General features: G+C 38.9%; 1 protein-coding gene across 2 annotated transcripts in view; it reads right to left on the reverse strand.

Annotated features, from left to right (window-relative positions):
- Positions 1-25865, reverse strand: part of LOC306863922 (seizure 6-like protein) — a 54430-nt gene that overhangs the window by 13329 nt on the left and 15236 nt on the right. For both annotated transcript variants that reach the window (XM_079407520.1, XM_079407521.1), the window contains exons 2-5: positions 13511-13957; positions 10995-11134; positions 8579-8774; positions 7862-8047 (exon numbers count right to left, since the gene is read on the reverse strand). In XM_079407520.1, the coding sequence (XP_079263646.1) occupies positions 7862-8047; positions 8579-8774; positions 10995-11134; positions 13511-13957 (969 nt within the window). The remainder of the gene's footprint in view (positions 1-7861; positions 8048-8578; positions 8775-10994; positions 11135-13510; positions 13958-25865) is intronic.

Consider the following 25865-nt stretch of genomic DNA (forward strand, 5'->3'; position numbering starts at 1 on the left):
TAATAATAGAAATGCATTATTTCATAATAATAATTTTTTTATTATTATATTTTAAGTATATGTATGTACAGTGGTGTGAAAAAGTGTTGGCTGCCTTCCTGATTTTTTATTTTTTTGCATGTTTGTCACACTTTAATGTTTCAGATCAAACAATGAAACAAATTTAAATATTAATCAAAGATAACACAAGTAAACACAACATGCAGTTTTTAAATGAAGTTTTTTATTATGAAGGGAAAGCAAAATCCAAAACCACATGGCCCTGTGTGAAAAAGTGCTTAAACCTAATAACTGGTTGGGCCACCCTTAGCAGCAACAACTGCAATCAAGCGTTTGCGATAACTTGCAATGAGTCTGTTACAGCGCTGTGGAGGAATTTTGGCCACTCATCTTGGCAGAATTGTTGTAATTCAGCCACATTGGAGGGTTTTCGAGCATGAACTGCCTTTTTAAGGTCATGCCACAGTGTGTCGAAAACAGTTGTGCTGCTTAATAATATGAAAACCAAGATACATTTGATTTTTAAGGATTATTTAATGAATAGAAAGTCCAAAAGAAAAACATTTATTTGAAATAAAAATCTTTTTTGACATTCTAAATATCTTTCCAGCCATTTTATCATCTTCCAAGTATATATGTACACACACACACACACACACAGCAAGAAGAAGTAGTTTTATTTATATATATATATATATATATATATATATATATATATATATATATATATATATATTTATTTATCACTTTACATAGAGCTATACAAAACATTTACATACCCAAAAGACAATACAAACATATAAGCAAAATAAAGCCACATTATCCAAAATGCAAATTGAACAGATACGTTTTTAGCTGAGTCTTGAAGGTAGACAAAGAAGATAAGTTCCGAAGTGTAAGGGGTAGTGAATTCCATAATTTCGGAGCGTTGACACTGAATGACCTACCATCTACAGTGGACAGCCGATAACGAGGAATAGACAAAAAACCAAGCTCAGATGATCTGAGGGACCGGAGTGGAGAGTAGGAGTACAGTAGGTCAGACAGATATGGAGGAGCAAGACCGTTTAATGCCTTAAATGTGAGAAGTAATATCTTAAAATGTATACGAGATGCCACAGGTAGCCAGTGAAGATCATGCAGTAGAGGAGTAATATGAGCAGAACGCCTGGTGGAGGTAAGAAGTCGTGCTGCTGAGTTTTGAACATACTGTAACCTTGCAATAAGTTTTTTAGGCAGACCAAGAAATAGAGCATTACAATAATCCAGACGTGATGTGATTAATGCATGAACTAAGATTTCAGCATCAGCTGGAGTCAGAGAAGAACGAAGACGTGCAATATTACGAAGATGGAAAAAAGAGGTTTTAACAACAGAAGAAATGTGAGAGGCAAAAGATAGAGATGAATCAAATAAAACACCAAGATTACGGACAGATGAAGAAGGCTTAACATGAACCCCGTCAATTTCAAAGGACAGGTCCATCCTTTTGACTGAGGCAGCAGAGCCAATCATCAAAATTTCAGTTTTGTTATTATTTAGCTTAAGGAAATTCAAGGACAACCAATGCTTGATATCCCTTGATGCATGCAGTAAGTGAGTCGGGCAGTGATAACCTATCAGAGCTGGTGGATAGGTAAATTTGAATGTCATCAGCATAGCAATGAAATTGAAGTCCATGCTTGCATATGATGTCACCAAGTGGATATATGTAAATGATAAACAGAAATGGGGCAAGAACCGAACCTTGAGGAACACCCTGTGAAACTGGAGCAGTGGCAGATTAATACCCCTGTATGGTGATATAATATTTTCTATCGCTAATGTAGGAAATTAACCATAATGTAGCACTTGTTGTTCTTGCTTACTCCGTGGCGTGCAGCTACTTCTGAAAATAAAAAAGTGTTAATAATAAACTAAGTTTAATTAATATTGTAAATACACGAAGACAAAAACGAACAAACCAAAATGCCACCGAAGAAAATCAGCAGTGTTGTTGAGGATGAGTTGGAGGAGATCAGAAAATCCCTAAACTTCATGTTGGACGAGTTGAGCAAAGTTGCTAAACAACAAACTATGCTACTTGATCTGATGGATGAAGTTAAAAAAACTGAAGAACCTTGTGAAAGAGAAGGACAAGAAAATTGAAGGACTGGAGAGAAGGACTGACGAGCTGGAGCAATATACAAGAATGGAGGATTTAATTATAAGCGGACTGGAAACAATACACCGGACGTACGCCAGTACAGTGGCCAGAGACAGAGACGGTGAAGGCGCCCTACCAGAGGAACTACAAACTCTGGAAAAGCAAGTAATCAAGTTCTTTGAAAGCCAGAATATGATCATTCAGAGCAACAATGTTGTGGCCTGTCATACCTTTCCACGAAGGAATGGCGGAGCGAAGCCTGCAATAGTTGTTCGGTTTGTGAATCGGAAACAAAAATGCCGAGTTACTGAGGCAGGCAAAGAAGTTGAAGGGTACGGGAGTGTACCTGAATGAACGTCTTACAAAAAAGAATGCTGACATCGCTAGATGTGCACACATTTTGAGGAAACAAAACAAGATACAAGCTACATGGACAAGAAATTGTGATGATACGGCTAAATGGAACTCCTGAAGAAGCTAAAGTATATGCAATAAGAGAACTCAAAGAACTCGATAAGTGATGACTGTGTTACGGCAAAATGGATCACCTAAAGAAGCCAAAGAACATACTATAAGAGAACGCTATGAATTGGATCAGTATGGATAAGTGAAGACTGTGTGAAGGAATATTCATATGGACTCAAAAGGATTATCGATATGATGGACATTGAAAAGGAATTTTTGTTCCCATTTAGAGATGTTGATGATGTCAATATTCAATACTGTGTCTGACCACTTACAATGTCACTGTAAATACGATAATTTGAATTTTAAATCCTTCAATCACACGGATCATAAAATGTACGAGATTGAAAATGATATTGACCCGGAAAATCACTTTTTTAATGATGTAAATAACATTTGTTGTGAGTATTATACAGAAGATAAATTTAACAGAAATGTGAATATGGAGGGGGCATTATCAATACTACATTTAAATAGTAGAAGTCTTTATAAAAAATTCATACACATTAAGGATTATTAGCTTCAGTTTAATAAATTTAATGTGATTGCTGTGTCAGAGACTTGGCTTGAGAAAATACATGAAGTAGAATTGGAAGGGTATAATTTGTTTACAGTAAACAGAGTTAATAAGAAAGGAGGAGGAGTTGCTTTGTATGTTGACACAGCTTTAAGATCTAATTTGATTAAAAGTATGTCAGTGACTACAGAAAATCTTTTGGAATGTTTAACTATAGAAATCGTTATTGAAAGATCTAAAAATATAATTATCAGTTGTGTGTATAGATCACCAGGAACTTGTACGGATACCTTTATGAATAAATTATTTGGTATGTTCGATAAATGGAATGAGAACAAAGTACAAATTATATGTGGAGATTTCAACATTGATTTATTGAATCCAAATGTAAATAAGAGAATAACAGATTTTACTGACACACTATATAGTAAAGGTCTATTTCCTGTGATTACAAAACCTAGTAGAATAACGTCTCGGTTACGTATGTAACCCTCGTTCCCTGATGGAGGGAACGGAGATGTTATATCTTGACGACATTAGGGGATTCACTAAGGAGCCCCAATCATCTCTGACTTTAAGAGAAAATTAATATTGGCTAGTGGATTTTGCATACCTGAGCCACTCCCTGTGCATACGGGTATACATAGGCGACAGGTGCATCCACTCATCAGGGTTTCCGCTGAGGAACCGAGAACGTGTCCCTGGCACCCAGTGATGGTTCAAGATTGTGGCATGGGGACATAACGTCTCCGTTTCCTCCATCAGGGAACGAGGGTTACATATGTCGTGACGGCATTAGGGGTCCATGGAAAGCGCCACAACCTGAACCCCGTCACAACCTTATGGCATTGCAAATGTTGACAAGCAAGCGCGTGACAGACAAATTCCATGCAAAGGTCTTAACCTTCCAATCGCCCCAGCGCAAAAAAACACCTAGCCCAGTACAGGGGCTGACCAGAAACCCGGGTGAGCTAACACCAGTATTGGGCTTGGCGTCAGACTGCTCCGCCCAGTCTGACTGCCGAGGGTGCTGGAGGAACTACACCAGGGTTCGCCGTCCGGGGAACTCTACTGGAGGAGGAAAAAGGCGCTCATATCCCCGGGTGATGGGGAATGGCACAGCAAGCGTGACACCGGCCAGCTCTTCCCACCACTTACCTGTTACCCAACACACGGGAAGAAACTGTCTCAACGCGGAGACTGAAAATCTTGCGAAGTTGTTCGGTGTCGCCCAGCTCTACAGATGTCTGTCAGAGAGGCGCTGTGCACCAAGTATAGGAGGAGGCAACACTCCGTGTGGAGTGAGCCCTCACCCCCAGGGGGCACGGCTCGCCTTGAGATAGGTACGCCAAGGCGATGGCATCCACGATCCAGTGGGCCAACCTCTGCTTGGAGACAGCCTTCCCTTTCTGCTGACCTCCGTAGCAGACAAGGAGCTGTTCAGAGCTAATAACGCTCCGGATGTGGTCCACATATATGTGCAGCGTTCTTACGGGACACAGCAACGCCAAGGCTGGTCCTGCCTCCTCTGAGGGCAGTGCTTGCAGGTTCACCACCTTAAGGGCTTGGTGGGAACCTTGGGCACGTATCCAGGCCGGGGTCTCAGGACAACGTGAGAGTAGTCCGACCCGAGCACAAGTCACTCTTCGCTCACCGAAATGCTTGGAGGTCCCCGACCCTCTTGATGGAAGTGAGCGCGGTCAGGAGCGTTGTCCTAGCAGACAGGAACTTCAGCTCGACTGAAACTAGCAGCTCAAAGGGGCCCCTCTGAAGTCCAGCCAGGATGATAGAGAGATCCCAGGAGGGCACCAGGGGTGGCCTAGGAGGATTTAACCTTCTGGCACCCCTAGGGAACCTGACGATGAGATCGTACTTTCCCAGGGACCGGCCATCCACTGCCATGTGATGTGCTGTGATAGCAGCTACATACACTTTCAAGGTGGAGGGTGACAGCCTACACTCCAACCTTTCCTGCAGGAAAGAAAGCAATACTCCAGTCATGCATCTTCAGGGGTCTTCTCGGCGAGAAGAACACCAGATCTCGAACAGACTCAACTCTAAGGCAAGAACTCGCCTCGTAGAGAGGGCTCTGGCCTGAGTGAAAGTGTCTTCCACAGCCGGTGGACAAAACACTCAAGTCTGCCACATCTCATCCAGGAACCACACATGGAGGTTCCAAGATCTGGACACGGGTGCCACATGGTGCCGGGCCCCTGAGAAAGGAGGTCCTTCCTCAGAGGGATGCGCCAGGAAGGGCTGTCACGAGGAGCATGAGTTCCAAAACCCAGGTCCGGGTGGGCCAACGGCACAACCAGCAGGACCTGTTCCTCGTCCTCGCTGACCTTGCACAGTGTCTGTGCGAGAAGGCTCACTGGGGGAAGCGCAAACTTGCGTAAAACCCAAGGCCAGCTGCTCACCAGTGCGTTCGTGCCGAGGGGCCTCAGTCAGGGAGTCATACAACTGGCCGTGGGGGGACTCGTGGGAGGCAACTGGGTTTACCTGAGCTTTCCCAAATCGACTCCAGAACAGCCGAATCATCTCAGGATGGAGTTGCCATTCTCAGGGGAAAGTGAGCTGTCGTGAGAGCACATTGGCTGCACGATTGAGCTCCCTCAAGATGTGGACGGCGCACAGAAACTTGCGCTGCGTCTGACTCCAGAGGAGGAGATAGCAGGCGAGTTGTGGTCACGCGAATTGTACTGCGGCGACATGCCCATCTCAGGACTCGGGAGTGTAACCTGTGCTGAAGTGGTCCCATATGAAGCAATCCGAGCGGTGCGGCTGCGGCTGCGGATGCCATATGCCCCAGGAGCCCCTGAAAGTGTTTCAGTGGTACCACCATCCTGCCTCTGAAGGAACTCAGGCAGGACTGGGCACGCTCGTTGGTGAGACGCGCCACCACACTCACAGAGTCTAACTCCATACTGAGAAAAGAGTTTCTCTGCACAGGCGAGAGCTTGCTCTTTTCCCAGTTGACCCGAAGCCCCAAATGGCTGAGGTGCCAGAGCACCAGGTCCCTGTGATCGCACAACTGTTCTCACGCTCGAGACAGTTGAGGATCCTGATGCCCACTTTCCGTAACGGGGCAAAGGCACCCTCCGTGATCTCCTCGCACAAGACAAGTGCATCTCGGACTGCCACCGAAGTCTCAAGAGCGCCGCTGAGCTTGGGAGGTCGCATAGCGAACTGAATCGCATAGTCGACCAATTTCTCTTCTTTCCCAGTTCTCGAAAATTTTAGAGAAAATATTTGTGCGCAGGCTTGATAATTTTATAGATAAACACAAATTATTGAGTGATCATCAGAATGGTTTTAGATCAAACAGGTTGACCTCAATGGCTGTGATGGAACTGGTAGAAGAGATTTCTTCTTTATTGGATAATAATGAATATACTGTGGGGGTGATCTTAGATTTAAAAAAAGCTTTTGACACTATTGATTATGGATTATTAATGATGAAACTGGAGAGATACAGTATAAGAGGGAAAGCTTTTGCTTGGATAGAAAGTTACCTCGATGACAGATATCAATTTGTACAAATTAATAATGTTAAATCAGATTTAATGAAAGTTACTTGTGGTGTTCCTCAAGGTTCGGTGCTAGGCCCTAAGTTGTTTGTACTGTACATAAAGGATATTTGTAAAGTGTCTAAAGTATTAAAAATGGTTTTGTTTGCTGATGATACTAATTTATATTGTTCTGGGAAAAGTTTGGAACAGCTTCTGAATACAGTGGAAATCGAATTGAGGGTTTTCAAAAAATGGTTTGATGATAACAGATTTTCACTGAATTTAAGTAAAACAAAGTTTATAATATTCACTAATCGACAAAGTAACAATAAAGTGAAACTAATTATTAATAATGAGGAAATAGATAGAGTGTATTAAAATACATTTTTGGGTGTTATAATTGATGTTGGAAATCATATATTAATCATGTAAAAACAAAGATGTCCAAATCCATTGCAATATTAAATAGAATAAAACATATTTTGAATGAAAAAACTTTATATATATATGGTATTGTGCCCTCATTGTTCCATACATTACTTATTGTGTGGAATTGTGGGGTCACACATATAAAACCAAATTAAATTCAATATATATGTTACAAAAGAAAGCTATTAGGATTGTTAAAAGGGTTGATTATTACGAATCAACAAATAAATAGTTTATAATAAAATAATTTACTTCCAAATTGTATTCAGAGGCTGTTCAAAATAAGAGAAAGTCAGTATAATTTAAGAGGATTGTATATGTTCAAAAAAGTAAGGGCAAGAACTAATGCAAAAATTAGGTGCTTATCTGTTAAAGGGGCAAATCTATGGAATAAATGTGATAAGGAACTAAAAGTATGTAATTCACTTTGCCAATTTAAGAAAATGTATAAAAAATAAGGTGATAAATAATTATATCACTCAGTATTAATAAATTGTTGTTGTATTGTTAAAAAATTGAAGTAATAGCTAGAGTGTGTATTTTTATGTTTGTTTTGAATTATGTTTGTACATTTTGGGAAATGTTTTTGTGATATTGTTGATTTGTGTTATTTAACTTAGTGAAAAGTGTCGCCCATTCAGTTAATTATGTATAAAGGGTAGGCATAATAAGCAAGGCTTCTGCCTACACCTTTTTCGGTAACTATGTATTATTATTTAATTTGTGAAAATTTGTCTGTGAGGACCGGAATAAAATTATTATTGATTGATATTGATACTAATCTCAGTGTCTCACCTCTGCAGCTTGGCTCATGTTGGCTCCACACAGGCAGCGAGGCATTGAGGCACGTGAGCGTGGCGTCCCCCTGCAGGTGGTATCCCATGTGACACTGGAAATGGGCCGTGCCTCCGGGATGCAGATCTTTTACTGACACCTCCCCAAAATGAGGCCGTCGAGGTAGGGCACAACTCAGACGAAAAACTGGACAAGAAAGAGTAGGTGATTATCCTTCAAAAACTCTCCTTTTATGACATCGGAGTAAATGATGACAGATTTTTTGGGGGTGAACAACTCCTTTAATCATTTATTAATAAAATGAATGCTAATGCCACTCGAGGATGCTGATTGAAACAAATTGCACACAAGACGGCACAAGAAAGCCTTGTGAAATGAGCCCTGGAGTGAAACTACAAGTACATTAGCCGGTTAATGGACACGGCAGAAGCTATCAAGTTAGATAAGAGAGAAAATTAACCAAATGGAGAATTTTTCAATTAAAAGTTTGGAGGCAAAGTCTGGCTGGTGTCTAACAAGTTCAACAAGAGCCCCACAAGTGCTGAGGATGAGCGTTTTAACATTTACACAAGCACCTGCGGGACTCATTACTATAATATTACATAAACATCAGAGTTTTATGTAAAAGAGTAATTATCGCTATAAAACCACAGCAAGAGGCAAGTCCCAAAGATGCTGTGTTTAATGCATAAGTGTCTTGTTTTGAAAAAGACTCACTTTGATAATGCAGCTGAAACATGCCGACTCCTCCCTCTGGAGACGAGAGGTAGAACACAGACAGCGTGTTGGTTGGACTGCGGATCACCTGACCTTCCACCAGAAGCGTCTGATTGGCCAGCACGAGCAGGGCCCCACCTTCATCCACCCCTCTGATTGACAGCTGCTCGCCTTCTGACAGGTTGACACTTTTGACCTACAATGAGGGAATGCCAATCATGTAAGCAGGAAACACTGGTAAGAAACACTCCATCAACAGTACAGCATTCACACTAACATTCTTATCATCTTCATTTGAGAATACAACAACATCAAAATACATGGTGCAATGATGGTATCTGATAATTATAGCATGGTACCTTCATGGATGAGGAAGTCTCAAAATATAGAGACCATGCCTGCATCCCAATGTGCATACTATCCATCTTAAATTCTATGTGATATTAGTAATTTTCAATACTATTTAGGGCAGATAGGTTGGATAGTATGCACATTGGGACACAGGGCACGACATGTGCCTTGACCTCACTCAATAAAACCATATGTATAACAATATAAGCTAACAATTTCTTAAATAATATGAAATGGCTTGTCCCCTTCATCTGATGACACTTCTAAGAATTTTACAGTTATTTTATGTTATTTATATGCCTCTTTATTCTTGAATAATTTTGTTGCAAGGTATGTATATATATATATATTGAATACATAATAATAAATAAGAATAAAATACTGTACATTTTTAATATTTTAATAAAAATGAGTGCTGTCAAACGATTAATCGCATCCAAAATAAAAGTTTTGTTTGCGTAATATATGTGTGTGTGTTCTGTGTATATTTATTACGAATATATAAATACACATACAGTATATTTTGAAAATATTTACATATATATATTTATATTATATTATAAATAAATACATTTAATATACAAAAATAACATATTTATCTGAAATATATACACGCATGTGTGTGTATTTATATATACACATTACTAATCGTTTTGACAGCACTAATAAATATATTAAAAAATCTATGTAAATATTTATACACAAATTTATTTTAAAACAATGCTTATATATAGTGTCAAAATTGTCATTAGTATCAATGTTAGACACTTTTATTCTGAAAATATAAAAGATTTCAAAGGCCAAAAGTTTTAAATAGTTTTTTTTCACACCATGTTGAAAAAGTAATTCATTAACATATCTATTTTTCATATGGTTCATTTAAATGTGTCATTGGTGTTACATTTTCATAGTTTTTCATTGAAAAAATAAATGATTTGATAAAACAATTTCAGAGAGATTTAATACATTTTGATGCATTCAACTTTTTTTTGTTTTCCTTGAAATAACATGCACAAATAAATTGTGAACAAGAGCCGGAAAATGCATTAAGAAAGTAAAAAGCGTGCATTTAGATTTCATGTTGACTTTAAAGCATATCACAGCCAGCATGGATTATCCGTGTCTCATCCGATCCCATGAGGACAGTGTGTGTGTGTGTGTGTGTGTGTGTGTGTGCATACATACCAAATTAATTGGAAGAGTTTTAATCCCTTGAGACAGAATATTCAACACACACACACACACACACACACACACAGACACTCAGCAGGCCTTCGGCTGTGGATTAAAGCGGTAATTAGAGATTATGTCATGGGTGTGAATCATCCGCAGAGGGACAGCGGACGTGGACACGAGATTACAGCCAGCTGCATGCGGGCACTGCGGCAGTACGACTCCGACGAACCCCGCTTCTCTCATTAACATCTGCCTGTGTGGCTCCGGCTCTCTGGGAACGCACTGCTGCCGGTGTTGTGCCTATTTTCGACTCCCTGCCAAATTATTACCCCCCTCGTTGAAATCGCCACCTGATTGCCTAATCCTAACCCCACCCCTAATCCTAACCCCTCCCCCACACCTAACCCTAAACCTAACAATACTAGGGGGGTAATAATCTGGCGGGGGTCAGAATTCGGCACTACACCGGCCCCAAGCGCTCGACTCCAGTAATTAGATCCGTGCAATTACATCACGTGCCACTAGAGGGCAAATTCAACCTGACGCAAGGTACTTAAGTGCAGTCACCTGTATCAGAGGGTGCACGTCGAGAAAATAATGTGCTAGGCACAGGAGAAATAGGATTACATTGCAGGGGGGGAAAAAAAAAGCTTGTTAGGCAGCAGATTGCATTTCCAGAGAACTCCCTCAGGGCCACATGCTGTGGTCGGTGTTCTGAAGCTGCTTATTTGTTGGATTACACAGTCTATTAGCATGTCATTTAAAGAGATCCATGCATTAACAGGTGCCCGTTCAGTCAAGAATATCCAGCGCAGTTTGTCATATCATTTGGAGGTGGAGGAAAATATGATTAATGGAAGCAATACTCAAACCTCATATTAATAGGTACCTGTAGCTCCACACCGTAGCCTGTGTAGACGGTCACTGCGTAAGTGCACTGCAGGAACACTCCTTCAGGGAGGGGCGGATCGTCTGAAGAATCGATGTAGCCCTCTGGGTCGGTGAAATTGACCCTGCAGTTTGTTACAGCTGGAGGAAAATGCCAGACAGACGACATTAAAAACCCAAGCATTCGTCTGAGAATGTCTACAGAGGGGATTTGAGATGGAAAACAACAGTGAGGAAAAATATCTACATCATGTAGCTGTATATTTCCCTGCTGGGTCATTCCGTGTAAAATCAACCACATTTCGGAATTTAACTTCCCCAGCTCAATTTTTTGATCTTGTTCATATTTTTCTGTAGAAAGAAAAACATGTATAGTGATGAAAGCCAAAATATGAAATGTCATGGATGTATATTTACTGAGTAATGCACTATTTTGTAGATTTCAAAAGAAAAGTTGAGAATCTAAAAGGATATTAAGATATCCTGTATACTTTTAGAGTTACAGGCATGACAACTTTAGAAAAATAATATTTATGACAGGTATGTTCCATGCAATTGAGCTGACAGAAAAAAAATGATACATTTCTAATTTTAACATTATTTATTACTCAGACATTCCTCTTTAAAAGAGAAAAGTATCAGCTGTATGCAAAATGACCCACATTGACTTCTGAAAATGTGAACAATTTACTCATGGAGCCGCATCAAGATCTCCATATCCCTGGGACTGAATCATTGAGGGCCTTTAAAATGGAGATACCAAAAGGAAAGTTTGTTAAGAACCAGAATCTAAAAGGATATTAAGATATCTTTAATACTTCTTGAGTTACAGGCATGCAAACTTGAGGCAAAATACACAAGAAGTGCTTTTTGCCATTTTTGAACTGTCACCATTGGCATATAATGAAACAAAGAATGCTAAAGTCAACAGATTTTACTAATAGAGCTACCAATCACTGTGTAAGAATAACATCATGATGCTGCAATCTTTCTAAAGTCATTTTTTACCCAACTGTAATTTGGCTCTGAATCTCAGGTGAAAATTGCCATTTTGACACTCCTCTACAAAATAGTGGATTACTCGGTAAATATACACTGATGACATTTTCATTACTATACATGTTTATCTTTCTTCAGAATTTAACATTTTTTTTTTTAACAAAATCAAAAATTTGAGCCAGAGACCTCTGGTTGAGTTGACATGGAATGACCCAGCTTTCATTTCCATGCTGGTTCAGGACAGTTTATACTGGTTAGTTTCAGTTCAGCATGGATCTTGCATAAGATGGCAAAAGAGAGTCAACAAGCATGGTTTCCTAGTGAGGCTAGTGGAGGACACCAGAATCAAAAACAACAACAACAGCAGCAGCATAAAGTGGTGACTTTGCAGAATGAATAGCAGTTAGCAAATTAATTTAACTTATATACAGATGTTTACACTATAGGTATATTGCAAGGTGCAAATTTAATTAATGCAAAAATAAATAAAACATAAATAAAGCAGCATTTCCATCCCAAGGGTTCAAGAGAACAAAATCATCGCTTCTGGGGGAAATTGTTGCAAATTGCTCTTTTACATCTATTTAAGTTAATGGTAGATGCGATTTATACTTAGCGTAAATAAATCTAGATGCTGTTTGCACAGTGTAAGTTGCAATGAATACACTAATGTAAACTGTGACAGAAGCTATGAATGCATAGTGTCTTATAATATGGTGTTATTAGTAATAAAAATAAAATATCTGAGTTAGTGAAAATAGCCATTGCACTTGGTACAAACAGATATTGGCTTTATAATTATGATAGATTATTATTAATTAGAAAAAATGCTCTAGTATTAGTATTAATAATAATAATTCACTATTATTTGTACACTATTATTGTATTTATTCATATTTTCAATTAACTTTTCAACATAACTTCATAACTTTTTAATATTTTATATAAAAAAATTTTTGTTATATGCTTTTTTCATTTTTATTCAGTTTTGGTTTTTAATATTCCTATTTATCTTTAGTTTTATTTCAGTTTTCGTTTGAGTAATTTTAGTACTTCAACTTATTTGATTTCAGTTTGTTGCCAAGAAAACATTTCTAATTTCCGTTTAAGTTTTTCAACTAATATTTATATATTGTTTTATTTCAGCATTATTTCAATGAACAAAAACTATTTTAATAGTTTTAATTAACAATAACAACATTGCATCTGTGCCAATTATTTAGTCACATGACTTTAAGCACAGTGACATTACTTTTTTTTTTATGTGCATGTCTTTTTTTACCTCAAGTGACCATATAAGTTTTATGCTCATTTTGGATATTTTATTCACATCATTGGGTTTCCACTTGGTGTTTTTTTTTTTACACAATATCAGAAATTTTGCAATAAAAAGTAACAGCACTCAGAAGTCATTCACTTTCAATGAGAGCTAGTGAGGTCAACTATGTGTAAATGCACAGCAGCATGAGGAACATCTATTGGTTTTCTACTAGGTTTCTGTAAAACTCTCGGTCCTACCTGAGGTGAAAGCCCCAGATGCTGTTTCAGCGCTCACAGTGGTGGGAGCCACGGCGGAGCCCGAAGGTTTGGGATGTGGGGTCAGAACTTCGGTATCCCAGCTCGGCGTTGCAACGGCCTCCGGGGGTTCGGTGGGGAGCTCGTAGGCTGGAGGTAAAGAGGGGCGGCCAGTGGCGCTGTGTGCAGGGAGCATCTTCCTCAGGAGGGGCTGGTCAGGGGCCAGGGCCTCTGCTCCGGCCCCAAGCCCCTTCCCCAACATGGGCACCAGATTAGGGGGTAAACCGCTGGGAAGAGTCACACCCTTCTGAGCCAGAAGATGATCCTTATGAGACAGGACCGACTCTATGAAGTCCTGCCCCATGGATGCAACTCCTCTGGGGGTTTCTTTAGGGGCTGGGACCTGCATCACTGGAGTAAGGCTGGGCGGAGGGGTCAGACCGGACTCATCTGGAGGAAAAAGAAAGAGTTTGTGACAATTAAATAAGTTTCCTGCAAAGTTACCCAATAGCCAGTTTGTCATGGACAGCAATGTAGAGCAAATGAACACTTGCATCTCTGTTTCTTAAATTTTGAGAAAAAGACCACAGTAACTAGCCAGAAGTTTCAACAATGATTCTATTTGTACTCAGATATGCCAAGATAAGTCTGCAAACAGATGTTATGATCTCAGTATGAAGTCAAACATTTCTCATCAAATTTGTCCAAGATCAGATGATCTGAGCTGCTGTCCACACTGATTTTATAGCTTTCTTATGGTATTTCTCTTAAAGGTACACTACATAATTTTGACCTCTCTATCTCCCTCTGTTGTTGAAACATGACATTTTTTAGCCGAATCAAACTTGACAGCTCTGAATTAAAATCGATATTGTCTGCTCGATGGAAAAAAAACATGGTTTTGAATGCCAATTACTTATGTACTGGCTCAATAATTCATTGCTAACAACAAATTTAAAAGGGGGAAAAAAACTTTGCAGCAGGGTTACCAAAAACTAAAAATATAAAAATTCTTAAAAAAAAAAAAAGTTAATTGAAATAAAGTTCAAAGTAATTAAATGTTAATATTATATGGTAAATTGAAACTTTTTGTTTAATTTAAGTTGAAGCACTGAAATTACTATGTGGAAATAAATACAAACTAAAGCTGAAATAAAACAAAAATAAAATAAAAAATAAATTAAACAGAAATAATATTAAAAATAATAATAAAAAATAGAAAAGCACATTAAAAAATGACAAAAAACCCCAGAAATTACTTTAAAACATGAATAAAACCATTATATTATATAAATAATACTAAAATAACACTGATTCATAGTGTACCTTGTCATTTTCATAATTTTCACCTTCAACACACGAAAAATTGACATTTTATTTGAAAAAATATTTTGAGTGCATTTTTTTTTTTTTTAGAAAAACATGTTTTCATTTAATTTCATTTAGGCCACTATATTATCATGTAATAAATATTCTTTAAAAAATTCTACTACAATTAATTTGCTACACATAATAATGAACATGATAAAACTACAGTGTAACTTTGTGATTACATAGATAACCCTAAAGACTTTTTTATTTTTTTAAAGATTCAGATTTTTCCATTTCTGAATGAGTGAGTGGAATATGAGTTTAATTCTCATGAGCTGTGAAAATCAACCTCTCAGCTATAAATTTCTATGTGGAAAGGCATGCTGATAATATGATAATAAGGTAAGTGATAATATGCATGATTTGTGATAAGGTGGTTCTGGTAAAGCGTGGTTAAACAGGCTGCCAGTGCGGCATTCATTGAGGGCAGATGTCAGCTGTATCACTGATGAGGGGTCGATGTAAAAGAGGTGGGAGTTCCAGCTCAGGGGGAATCTAGCTTTCACAGCACTATGTGGGTCTGTGCGGGTGAGTGGACCACTGCCAGAACTGCCGGTTATTATAACTCTCTCTCTCTCTCTGCGCCGCTGATTCAGGTTTGCAGACAGTCCTTCACGGGGAGGATGGACTGGAACGCAAATGAAGCGCGTGGGAGAAACGACTCGGTAAGAAATGCACCGACATGCCGTCTCCTACGTGTGCTACACCCTCCTACTCGCCAACCCAAACCTGAACTCATTCTGAAGCCCACTGAAACCTCTCAACCTCGTATTTTCTGCCAAAACGGTGTCAATGAGCCAGTTAGACAGTTAAATTGACATCAAATTGTTATGCTTATGCTTTGTGTAAATGGACCATTTTCAGCACTATTTACACTCCAATATACAGTAAGGGTCCAAAAGTGTGAGTAAACATGGTAAAGATGTGTTTTTTAACTAAAATATTTTTTAAAACACTTAAAAAAAATGAAAAAATACATCTCTCTCTCTCTCTCTCTATATATATATATATAAAATAGAGAAATATTTTACTAATATTAATATTATTTTTTATTATTTAATATTAATATAATAATATAATATATATTAGTGCTGTCAATAAAAAATATAAAATAATCTCGATTATTAACACCTAACATTAATTTGTATTCATAAATATATTTTCACTCTGAATCTCCAAATTAATGTATATTTTTAGTACTAAGAATGAAAGTACCGATAACGATACTGATTCTGATGCCTGTATTAAATGGATTTACTCCCAAAATCTGATGATAAAATTAATATAATATAACATCATTTTTTACTATTTAATAGGCCCAAACTCTCATAGAACATATATATATATATATATATATATATATATATATATATATATATATATATATATATATATATATATATTTTGTTTTTTTAATTTATGTGAACTTAAACGTGATCTATCTACAGTATCTATCTATCTATTTATATATAGTTTTTTAGTGTGGAACTGCACTATACCATATTCTAAATTAATTTTCATAACAAACTAATTTAGATGCATACGTCTTCTGATCTCTGTTGGCTTTTTCACCACAGCGGCCATTCCTCAAGGTGAAAAAAAGAGGAAGTGACTGATCAATTAAATTACACCGTCGAAAAAAGCTATTACCCTCTGCGAGTGATAGAGTGTTGTCCGAGGACGTTGTCTGAGCAATAAAACATGTAATGAAAGTGAGTACAAGAGGAAAGCACCTGACGTGAAGTGCACAGGGCCATTTCGTTGTCTAGTGAAAGTTAATTGTATGGCATACAGGCACTTCTGCTCAATATAAGCAATCCTGGATTTATTAGTCACCATTAGAGATTCAAACGAGGAGATAGTTGACTACTGGATGTATAACACTTAGATTTAAAACATAGCTTCAACAGAAAATGTCTGAAAAATATATTTTGCAAATGTCATTGTTTAGGAATTCTCAGATGTGTTTAATATAGGAATCAGACGTTTCTCCTGGAAAAGGAAAATTTAATGAGAAATGTGTCATATTTAACCTCGATGGCAGATTTCTGAGAGCAGTTTGAGAACTCTTCTGAAACTCTAGAGAAGACAAACGTGAGATTACCAGGATCTTTTTCTTAGAAGAGCAATCTCAAGTTCAGCAAAGCCTCCATTTGATCTTCTAATCTAATCGCCGTCAAGAAGAAACAATTGAAGTATCAAAGAGATTTGTATTCATATATGATGACTAAAACATCTGACCTACCCGAAATTGGATGTTACAATACATTCATTGCAATTCAGTATCAAAACAACAACACTTCATCCATTAATGGTTCGATTTGAGGCTAGAGCTTTCCATAATCACTGTTTGCGAATACTGTGTTATCTCTGTCACTCATTTAATAGGGACAAAGAGTAGCAATTTCGCGCTATTGTTCCCTGAATCTTTTTCTCCGTGTTGAATTGCAGTTCGCCTTTTATTTACAGCAAGTGGGTCAGACAAAGCCAACACATCTGACTCTGAAACTCTAGCGCCACTAAACACTACAGGGCTGGAGTTGGTTAGGACATTAACCACAGAAAGAGAGAGTATTTTAATCACACTATTTTTTAAACCTGCTCTTTTGAATGTCAAATGAACTATTTCACCAGTCAGTAATTGTAAGCAGACACAATAAGAGCTTGTCAACAATGAAACTGCCCTTCTGCTGTTTGCAACCTCCTGATATGACATAGCTGCAAACGTAGTAATTCACTCCTTGCATCAATAAAAAAATATAACAAACCAATTAAGTGATTCATTATAAACAAAAAAATCAGGAATTTTATGAAGAAAACAATCAACTAATCAATTAAAAACAATAAAAATTTTATATTCAATTTAGCAACTAATAATGTAGAATTTATGATGAAATTATAATGTATTCAATCATTTCTATTTATATTTGATATATATACACATCCTAAATTTGAATTAAAATTAAATATTTCATTAATTATATACACACAAATTGAATATAAAATACATAAATACAGTATTCAATGTAGTACTTGATAATGTGTATATATAAATATTATTCTATACAAAATCTATCCATCTATCTATCTATCTATCTATCTATCTATCTATCTATCTATCTATCTATCTATCTATCTATCTATCTATCTGATTTAATGACAGAAGTAATTTATAATTTCATCACATTTTACATTATCAGTTACTAAATTGAATATCGCTATATATGCAGTGTAACATTTAATTACATATACACAAATAACGATGTGTATATAATTTAATGCATTATATATATATATATATATATAAAATTTCAATAAAAATAATCATATCATATTAAATCATGTATATGTAGCTATAACATGTAATTATTATATCATATAATTACATATTTCATTGACCATTCCTCTTTCTAGTTGTCAACATTGACCATCAAAAAAAATCACAATTAAAATAAGAAAAAAAAATGTTTGGCTTGACCATTAGTCATAATCAACAATCCTACACTGCAAGTGCACCAACTTTAATAACCAGAAATGACTAGGGTGCTATTTACCCCGCTACTCTGAATGACAAATTAACTATTCCACCGGTTAGAAATTGCTCACATCAAGTAGACACATTAACGCCCGTCCATCCGGAGCGAACGAAGCATTCTGCAGCAGTGTCAGTGCGGTTGAGCTGGTCCCGTAAACCCCATTCATTCACATGAGATAATGAGCCCCAAACACAGGGGCCCCAACAAGCACAGCAATTACTAAGAGCACAGAGTCCAACACTGCTGCTGATTGAGAAATTAATCCTCCTCTAGCTGTCATCAACTTAAACCTCACTGTCTCTCTCTCCTCCCGGTCTCGCTGTCTCTCTCCCGCTGCCTCGGTCTTTTCTTTATCTTGTTTCCTCGGCTCGGCTTCTTTCCGTAGCCCCGCACACTGCTTATTCTGTCGGATTATGACTCAGACAGCTTTCCTGACAGTGACGGCAGAAACAGAAGAAATGCAATTCAATAAATGGCCAGCGCTGAGAAAAACGCAGGAGGGGTGAAAAAACGGTGGCAGCTCATCCATGCGATAAATATTTATGTCTGAAACCGGTCTAAACTTCTAAAGGGGGCTTCTAGCTGCTTTTTTTTCTGGTTTCTGGTATTTGGTTTTCATAGATCCATGTATATCCCACATATACATATGCATGTAAAAAAGCATGTAATAATATATACAATTAAAACTGTCCTGGATGTCTAAATGTTGTTTTTAATTGCTGTATTCTGTCACAGATCGGCCAGGCTCCCCATCCAGCCAATCACAACGAGCACCCTCACCGGAATACTAATCAGCACACCTGCACGTCATCTGCACCTCATTAAGACAGCCCATATAACTACACACCTCACAACAGCCAAATGTCCGGTCTCGTTTGTATGAAGTGGACTCCTAAGAGTTATCTCTGTGATTTACCAGTGATATAGCTACCTGTGAACTTACCTCTTGTGTCTCCTCCGAGTGTTGTCTCCATCTGTGTCCTGGATCCCAGTCTGTCCTTCCTGGAAGCTTCACCCCGAAGCATTGAGGTGTGTGGTTCCCATCTGTTCACGAGCTCTTGTCGGAATACACCACGGTTCTGTGAGAAATCCCATCGCATCCCTGCATCAGCCTTCATCATTTAGCCTAAAGAAAGCCTCAAATCTACCTCCTCATCGGCCATGGGACTGTGCGATCGATCTATTGCCAGGTGAGCCAGTGCCCAAGGGTAAAATTTACCTACTCTCACTTCCAGAGCAGAAGGCCATGGAGGAGTATATCGACGAGGCTTTAAAGCAAGGATACATCCGTCTGTCCACTTCCCCTGCTGCTTCGAGCTTTTTCTTCGTGGCCAAGAAGGACGGAGGCTTGCGGCCTTGCATAGACTACCGGGCTCTTAACCAGATCACAGTCAAATTCCGTTATCCCCTTCCTCTCGTCCCAGCTGCATTAGAACATCTCCGAGGTGCCACCATCGTCACCGAACTGGACCTCCGCAGCGCGTATAACCTCATCCGGATACGTGAGGGGGACGAATGGAAGACAGCCTTCGTGACACCCACCGGGCATTATGAATATCTGGTCATGCCGTACAGCCTTGTCAACGCCCCCTCTGTATTCCAGGACTTCATGCACGAGGTGCTCCGGGAGTATCTTCATAGGTTCGTGCTAGTTTACATCGATGACATCCTCATCTACTCCCGGAGCTTGGCCGAACATCGCCGCCACGTTGCGAAGGTCCTCCAGCAACTCAGGAAGTTTCATCTGTTCCTCAAGGCCGAGAAATGCTCTTTCCATCAACCATCCGTGCACTTCCTGGGTTACATAATTGACAGTGGTGGCATCCGAATGGACGAGGGGAAGGTGGAGGCCATCTGAACCTGGCCGGTTCTCTCCACAATCAAAGAACTTCAGAGATTCCTAGGTTTTGCCAATTTCTACCGAAGATTCCTCCAGGATTACAGCACCATCACAAGTTCCCTCACCAACCTGCTCAGGAATAGGCCCAAGTCTCTGTCCTGAACCCCAGCTGCCACGGAGGCCTTCGAGACATTGAAGGAAGCCTTCACCCACGCTCCTATCCTCGTGCATCCTGATCCCAAGAAACCCTTCATTGTGGAGGTTGATGCCTCCACTTCTGGAGTAAGAGCCGTGTTATCTCAGCAGCAGGGGAACCCAGCCAAACTCCATCCATGTGCCTTCTTTTCTAAGAAGTTCAGCCCGGCGGAAAGGAATTATGATATCGGCAATCAGGAACTCTTGGCCATCAAACTCGCCCTAGAGGAATGGAGGCATTGGCTACAGGGCGTCCAACATCCTTTTGCCATGCTGACAGACCATAAAAACCCACCCAGGGGCCAACAGTACCCTCTCGCTTTTGAAAGATCGTTACTGGTGGCCCAGCATGGCCAGGGACGTGAGAAGGTTCGTTCAGGGATGTGCAGAGTGAGCCATATCCAAGAGCCCTCGCCACTTACCAGCAGGCAAACTCCTCCCGCTGCCCGTTCCCAACCGTCCATGGTCACATCTAGGAGTGGATTTTGTTACCGACCTACCAGCTTCGGGTGGAAACACTTGCATCCTGACACTTGCAATCGATCGATTCTCCAAGTCCTGTCGATTGCTTCCTCTGAAGGGTCTGCCTACCGCCATGGAGACAGTGGAGCTGCTCTTCAACCATGTAGTTAGGTATTTTGGCATTCCTGAAGACATTTGTTTCTGATTGTGGTTCGTTTCCAGAGTCTGGAAAGGCTTCTTCAAACTCCTAGATGTGACCGTAAGTCTGTCATCGGGTTACCACCCACAGACTAGCGGGCAGATGGAGAGGAAGATTCAGGAAATCGCCCACTTCCTGCGAACCTTCTGCCACAGCCACAAGGACTCCTGTAACCAGTTTATTGGCTGGGCCGAGTACGCCCAGAACTCCCTGCGTCAAGCTGCCACTGGACTCATTCCCTTCCAGTGTGTGCTCGGCTACCAGCCACCACTATTCCCCTGGTCTGGAGAACCTTCTGAAGTGCCTGCAGTGGATTACTGGTTCCGGGAGAGCGAGAGGGTCTGGGACAATGCTCACCATCAGCTCCAGCGAGCAGTACGTAGGCGCAAGATGACAGCAGACCTTCGTAGATCCGAGGCCCCACAATACCAACCAGGACAGAAGGTCTGGCTGTCAACAAGGGACATCTAGCTGCGCCTGCCCTGCAGAAAGCTAAGTCCCAGATATATTGGCCCCTTCACCATCAGTAAGCAAGTCAACCCAGTCACGTTTCAGTTGCAGTTGCACCCACACTACCGTATTAACCCTACCTTTCACGTATCTCTCCTGAAACCTTACCACCCACCTGTTTCTCCTTCCACAGAGCCTGGTCCGAGTGAGGAACCCCCTCTCCCGTTAATCCTGGAGGACGGAGTGGTGTACAAGGTGAAGGAGATCCTGGATTCCCGGCGCCGTGGTGGCCGCTTGGAATACCTCGTAGATTGGGAGGACTACGGCCCAGAGGAGAGATCATGGGTCCCCAGAGATGACATCCTGGACCCAACGCTACTGGAGGAATTCCATGCGACCCATCCAGAGCGTCCAGATCCCATCGCATCATTCTCCATCCCTGCATCAGCCTTCATTACATTCTTCTGTCTCTGCTCATCTGCCTTAAAATAAACCTTACCTGTTTTTGTATCCCGTGTGTGTAGTCTGCGTCTGTAACATATTCCTTACAAAAAGTACCATAGTATTACCATCATACAATCATGGTAATACTCTAGCCTAGTAAAGTTAAACTTGGGAAATGATGCCTTAGTAACTAACTGAAATGAAATAAGTTGGAAGTAAAATTACTAAAACTAAGACTTAAAAAAATGTTTAAGCTTAATGAAAAACAACTTATAAAAATTAAAACAAACACTGAAAATCTAAATAAAAAGGTTAATTGGGAAATATGAATAAATACTATATATAGTATATAAACAAAAATAAAATAACAGCATTTATCAAAATACTATAGTGGACATGATATATATTCTTTTCACACAGTACCATACCATAGTATAATAAATATATAAATAACATGGTACCTCCCCTGGTCTTTTTAAAGGGTTCCTATTATTAGAAAGCAACTTGTGCAACACGTGCATCAATATAAATAATCTAAAAGCATTTTGTGAAATATGACAGCATTGTTAAAAACATCCAGTGTTCCTCCAGCTGAAGCTGCCCGTCTCTGTAACAAACCCTATTCCAGGCCTTTCATCTGTTGAAATGCAGGAATATAAGTCCTTTTAGCAGCATCCTTTGACATTCAAACAGAGGTGAAAGAGGGCCAATCACGCGGCACAATGGTCTATTCACCAGCAGCGCTTGACAAGAGGAAGATCCCGACCAATCTGGATCAGCAAGAACGCTGAGATCCTGTCAACTGTGTACAAACGCTTGATGGTTTCTATCCCGCCTCCCTTTGTGTGTCTGGATCAAATCCAATAGCTGCTCGGAGCGAATATGCCAAAATCAAAATAGAGGCATTCAGTTGTCATAATTGTAGCCTAGAGAGCAGTTGGAGGATTTTCAGTTAGACGCTGTTGCCTCAACAACCTGGAGAGATTTACCAAGCGTTCTCTGCTGTTGATAAAGCAGAGTTTATTTACCTCCACCAGACAGTTACGTCTTTATCAGGATGCTGCTAAAAGCCAGTAGCGATAGAGAGCAACAGCAGAGCTCCAGAAGTAAAAATCCTATTCATTTTCTTTACAGAAATACAGACTTTTAGCAATAACGTATAATCCGATAAAGACAGGCCTTCCACAAGCTCTGAGGTTAAGCTTCTGTAGAAGCCTGAATTCAAAAGAATTCAACTTTCAATTCAACTTTTTAAAATCATGTTTATTAGCAGAATTTACAATGATCCACCAAAGAAGTCGCTGTTACCATGGCAACAAAAACTGCAGCAATAGATATATTTCAAATTACTTCTAAATTTGAGTATTTTGCAAAAAACCAAAAACATATTTTACATTTAATTTTATATCTGTGTAGCTAGCTATTAAACTACTACTTATGTTCAAAAGTTTGGGACCAATTCTTTAAAAGGAAATTTATATTTTTATTAAGCAAAAAAAAAAGCATTTAACTGATCAAAAGTGACATTTACAGTGTTACAAAGATTTCTGTGCCAAATAAATGCTGTTCTTTCGAACTTTCTATGTATTAAACCCCCCCCCCCCCCCAAAAAAAAGTTTGTTTTTCACAAAAATATTAAACATACTAATAATAATGAGAAATGTTTCTTGAGCAGCAAATCAGCATATTAGAATGATTTCTGAAGGATCACTGAAGACTATATTATTTTTTGTACCATAATTTACAGTCAATTGTAATGCTTCACGAGTTCATTCCCCTTTAAAGAATTAACATTTAAAAAAATAAATAAGTAAAATAAAGCTCAACAACTTTATCATAACTTTAACAAACCACCAGCAGTCAAATTTAAGCATATTTAAATTAAATCTTTCTTTTCAAAGCAATGCATATGAGGTGAATTACAGAATATAAATTATGGAATATATTGCCTGCCACAATTAACATTGTTGATGTATCAAGTCAAAGTTTGTAACCTTTTGATTCAGCAGGGAGCAGGTTGGTTTGCTTCAAGGTTTCCATGTCTTTATTTGAAATCCCTGTGGTGAAAATTAATAGGAAAAAAATACTTCCGGAACCCAAGAAAGTGGGCGGTCATAGTACAAGAAAGGGCATTAAAATAAGCTCCAAATGACTTGGTTTGACCGAACCAATAAACACGCTCTTGCAGAGCTTCCCACACACTTCCACATCTCCCCCGTCTACACGGCATCCCATTATCACCGTTTAGTGCTGTGACTGCGTGCTGACTCATTAAAGGTGTCAATGATCCCACCATAGAGGAAAAGAGTAACATGGTGGTTGTGAAAGGAGGGATTGCGTGAGATAAAGAGGACGGTGGGTGAGGACGGGAGAGAGAGAGAGAGAGAGAGAGAGACTGTGTGTTTCTGGGCAGAGCAGATAAAGGCCACCGCCATTGGCTGTATGGATGCGGGGAAGAATTGCACGCTTGTCAAGGATTGAACGCATGGCTGAATAGAGAAACATATAACTAACCTTGACTTTTCAATCTCTACATTTGTCTGCTTTTATGCCCTTCCTCTTTCCATCGCCAGTGACATTCCCGGCGCGCTTTACAGCTGACAAACAGACAATTACTGTAACCGTAAATTCCTGGCGGCACATTCCCGTCCGATCATATCCAGTCGCTGTGGAAAAGCACCGCGTGTGAAGGCTAGTGTCACTTATAATGACTACAAAACATCACACATATTGAGGGGAAATTATCTCAATAGCTGTCTGTGAGAATTATAAACCTCAGGGCAAAGAAGCACAAGTGTTTAACCTAAACAGAAGCAGGCGGTGATCACAATCATCAACCTTAAAGCTCAATCGGTTGCTCTCGGAGCCACGCTGAGCATTGTGGGAGGTCTACAGTACAGTAAAGATCCCTGCCCTCCCACAGGAGAGCCACTATCCCCACTCACTATTAATATCTGATGCTGCAGGCCTATTTTAAAGACTGTCAGAGTTTGCTAAAGAAATCTTCATAAGGTTGCACAATATATTGATTTTTTAAATTATAATAGATAGCGCCGCAAACAAAAAAAATGACTAGGGAGCTTTTGGCTCCTGAAATTAAACATTTAAGAGTCAAACGACTTTGTCATATTATTAGAAAGATTACTGAATTGCTAAAAATTGTTGTTCAGAAGCAGTTCATTGAGTGCATAACTTCTTAATTTAGCTTTTAAAAGCAGTTAACAGCAACATTTTACATAGACCACAAGTATTTATTACGTTATATAGTGGTCGTTTTATAATTATAAAAATGTTATATTTATTTATAAATAATTTTATAAATAATTTATAATATAAATAATACTTAAGAAATACTACACAAATGCTACACATATTTCATTACAAATGACATTATTGCTTATTTAAATAAATATAAATCATATTGATGCAAATATATAGGCCTAAATAATATAGATGCAAAGTTTGTGCCATATAAAAAACACTATTGGAAAACATGAAACCCCCTTTTTTTTAGGATTCTTTTATGAATGTAAATTCAAAAGTACAGCATTTATCTGAAACATAAATCTTTTATACTTCACTAAATACTATATTTAATTATAAAGATTAACATATATATATTATGCAACCCCAATTCCGGAAATGTTGGTATGTTTTTTAAATTTGAATAAAATGAAAACTAAAAGACTTCAAATCACATGAGCCAATATTTTATTCACTATAGAACATAGATAACAAATGTTTAAACTGAGAAATTGTACACTTTTATCCACTAAATGAGCTCATTTCAAATTTGATGCCTGCTACAGGTCTCAAAAAAGTTGGCACGGGGACAACAAAGGGCTAAAAAAGTAAGACATT

This window comes from Barbus barbus (genome assembly GCF_936440315.1).
Source record: "Barbus barbus genome assembly, chromosome: 45".
NCBI classification, from domain to species: Eukaryota; Metazoa; Chordata; class Actinopteri; order Cypriniformes; family Cyprinidae; genus Barbus; species Barbus barbus.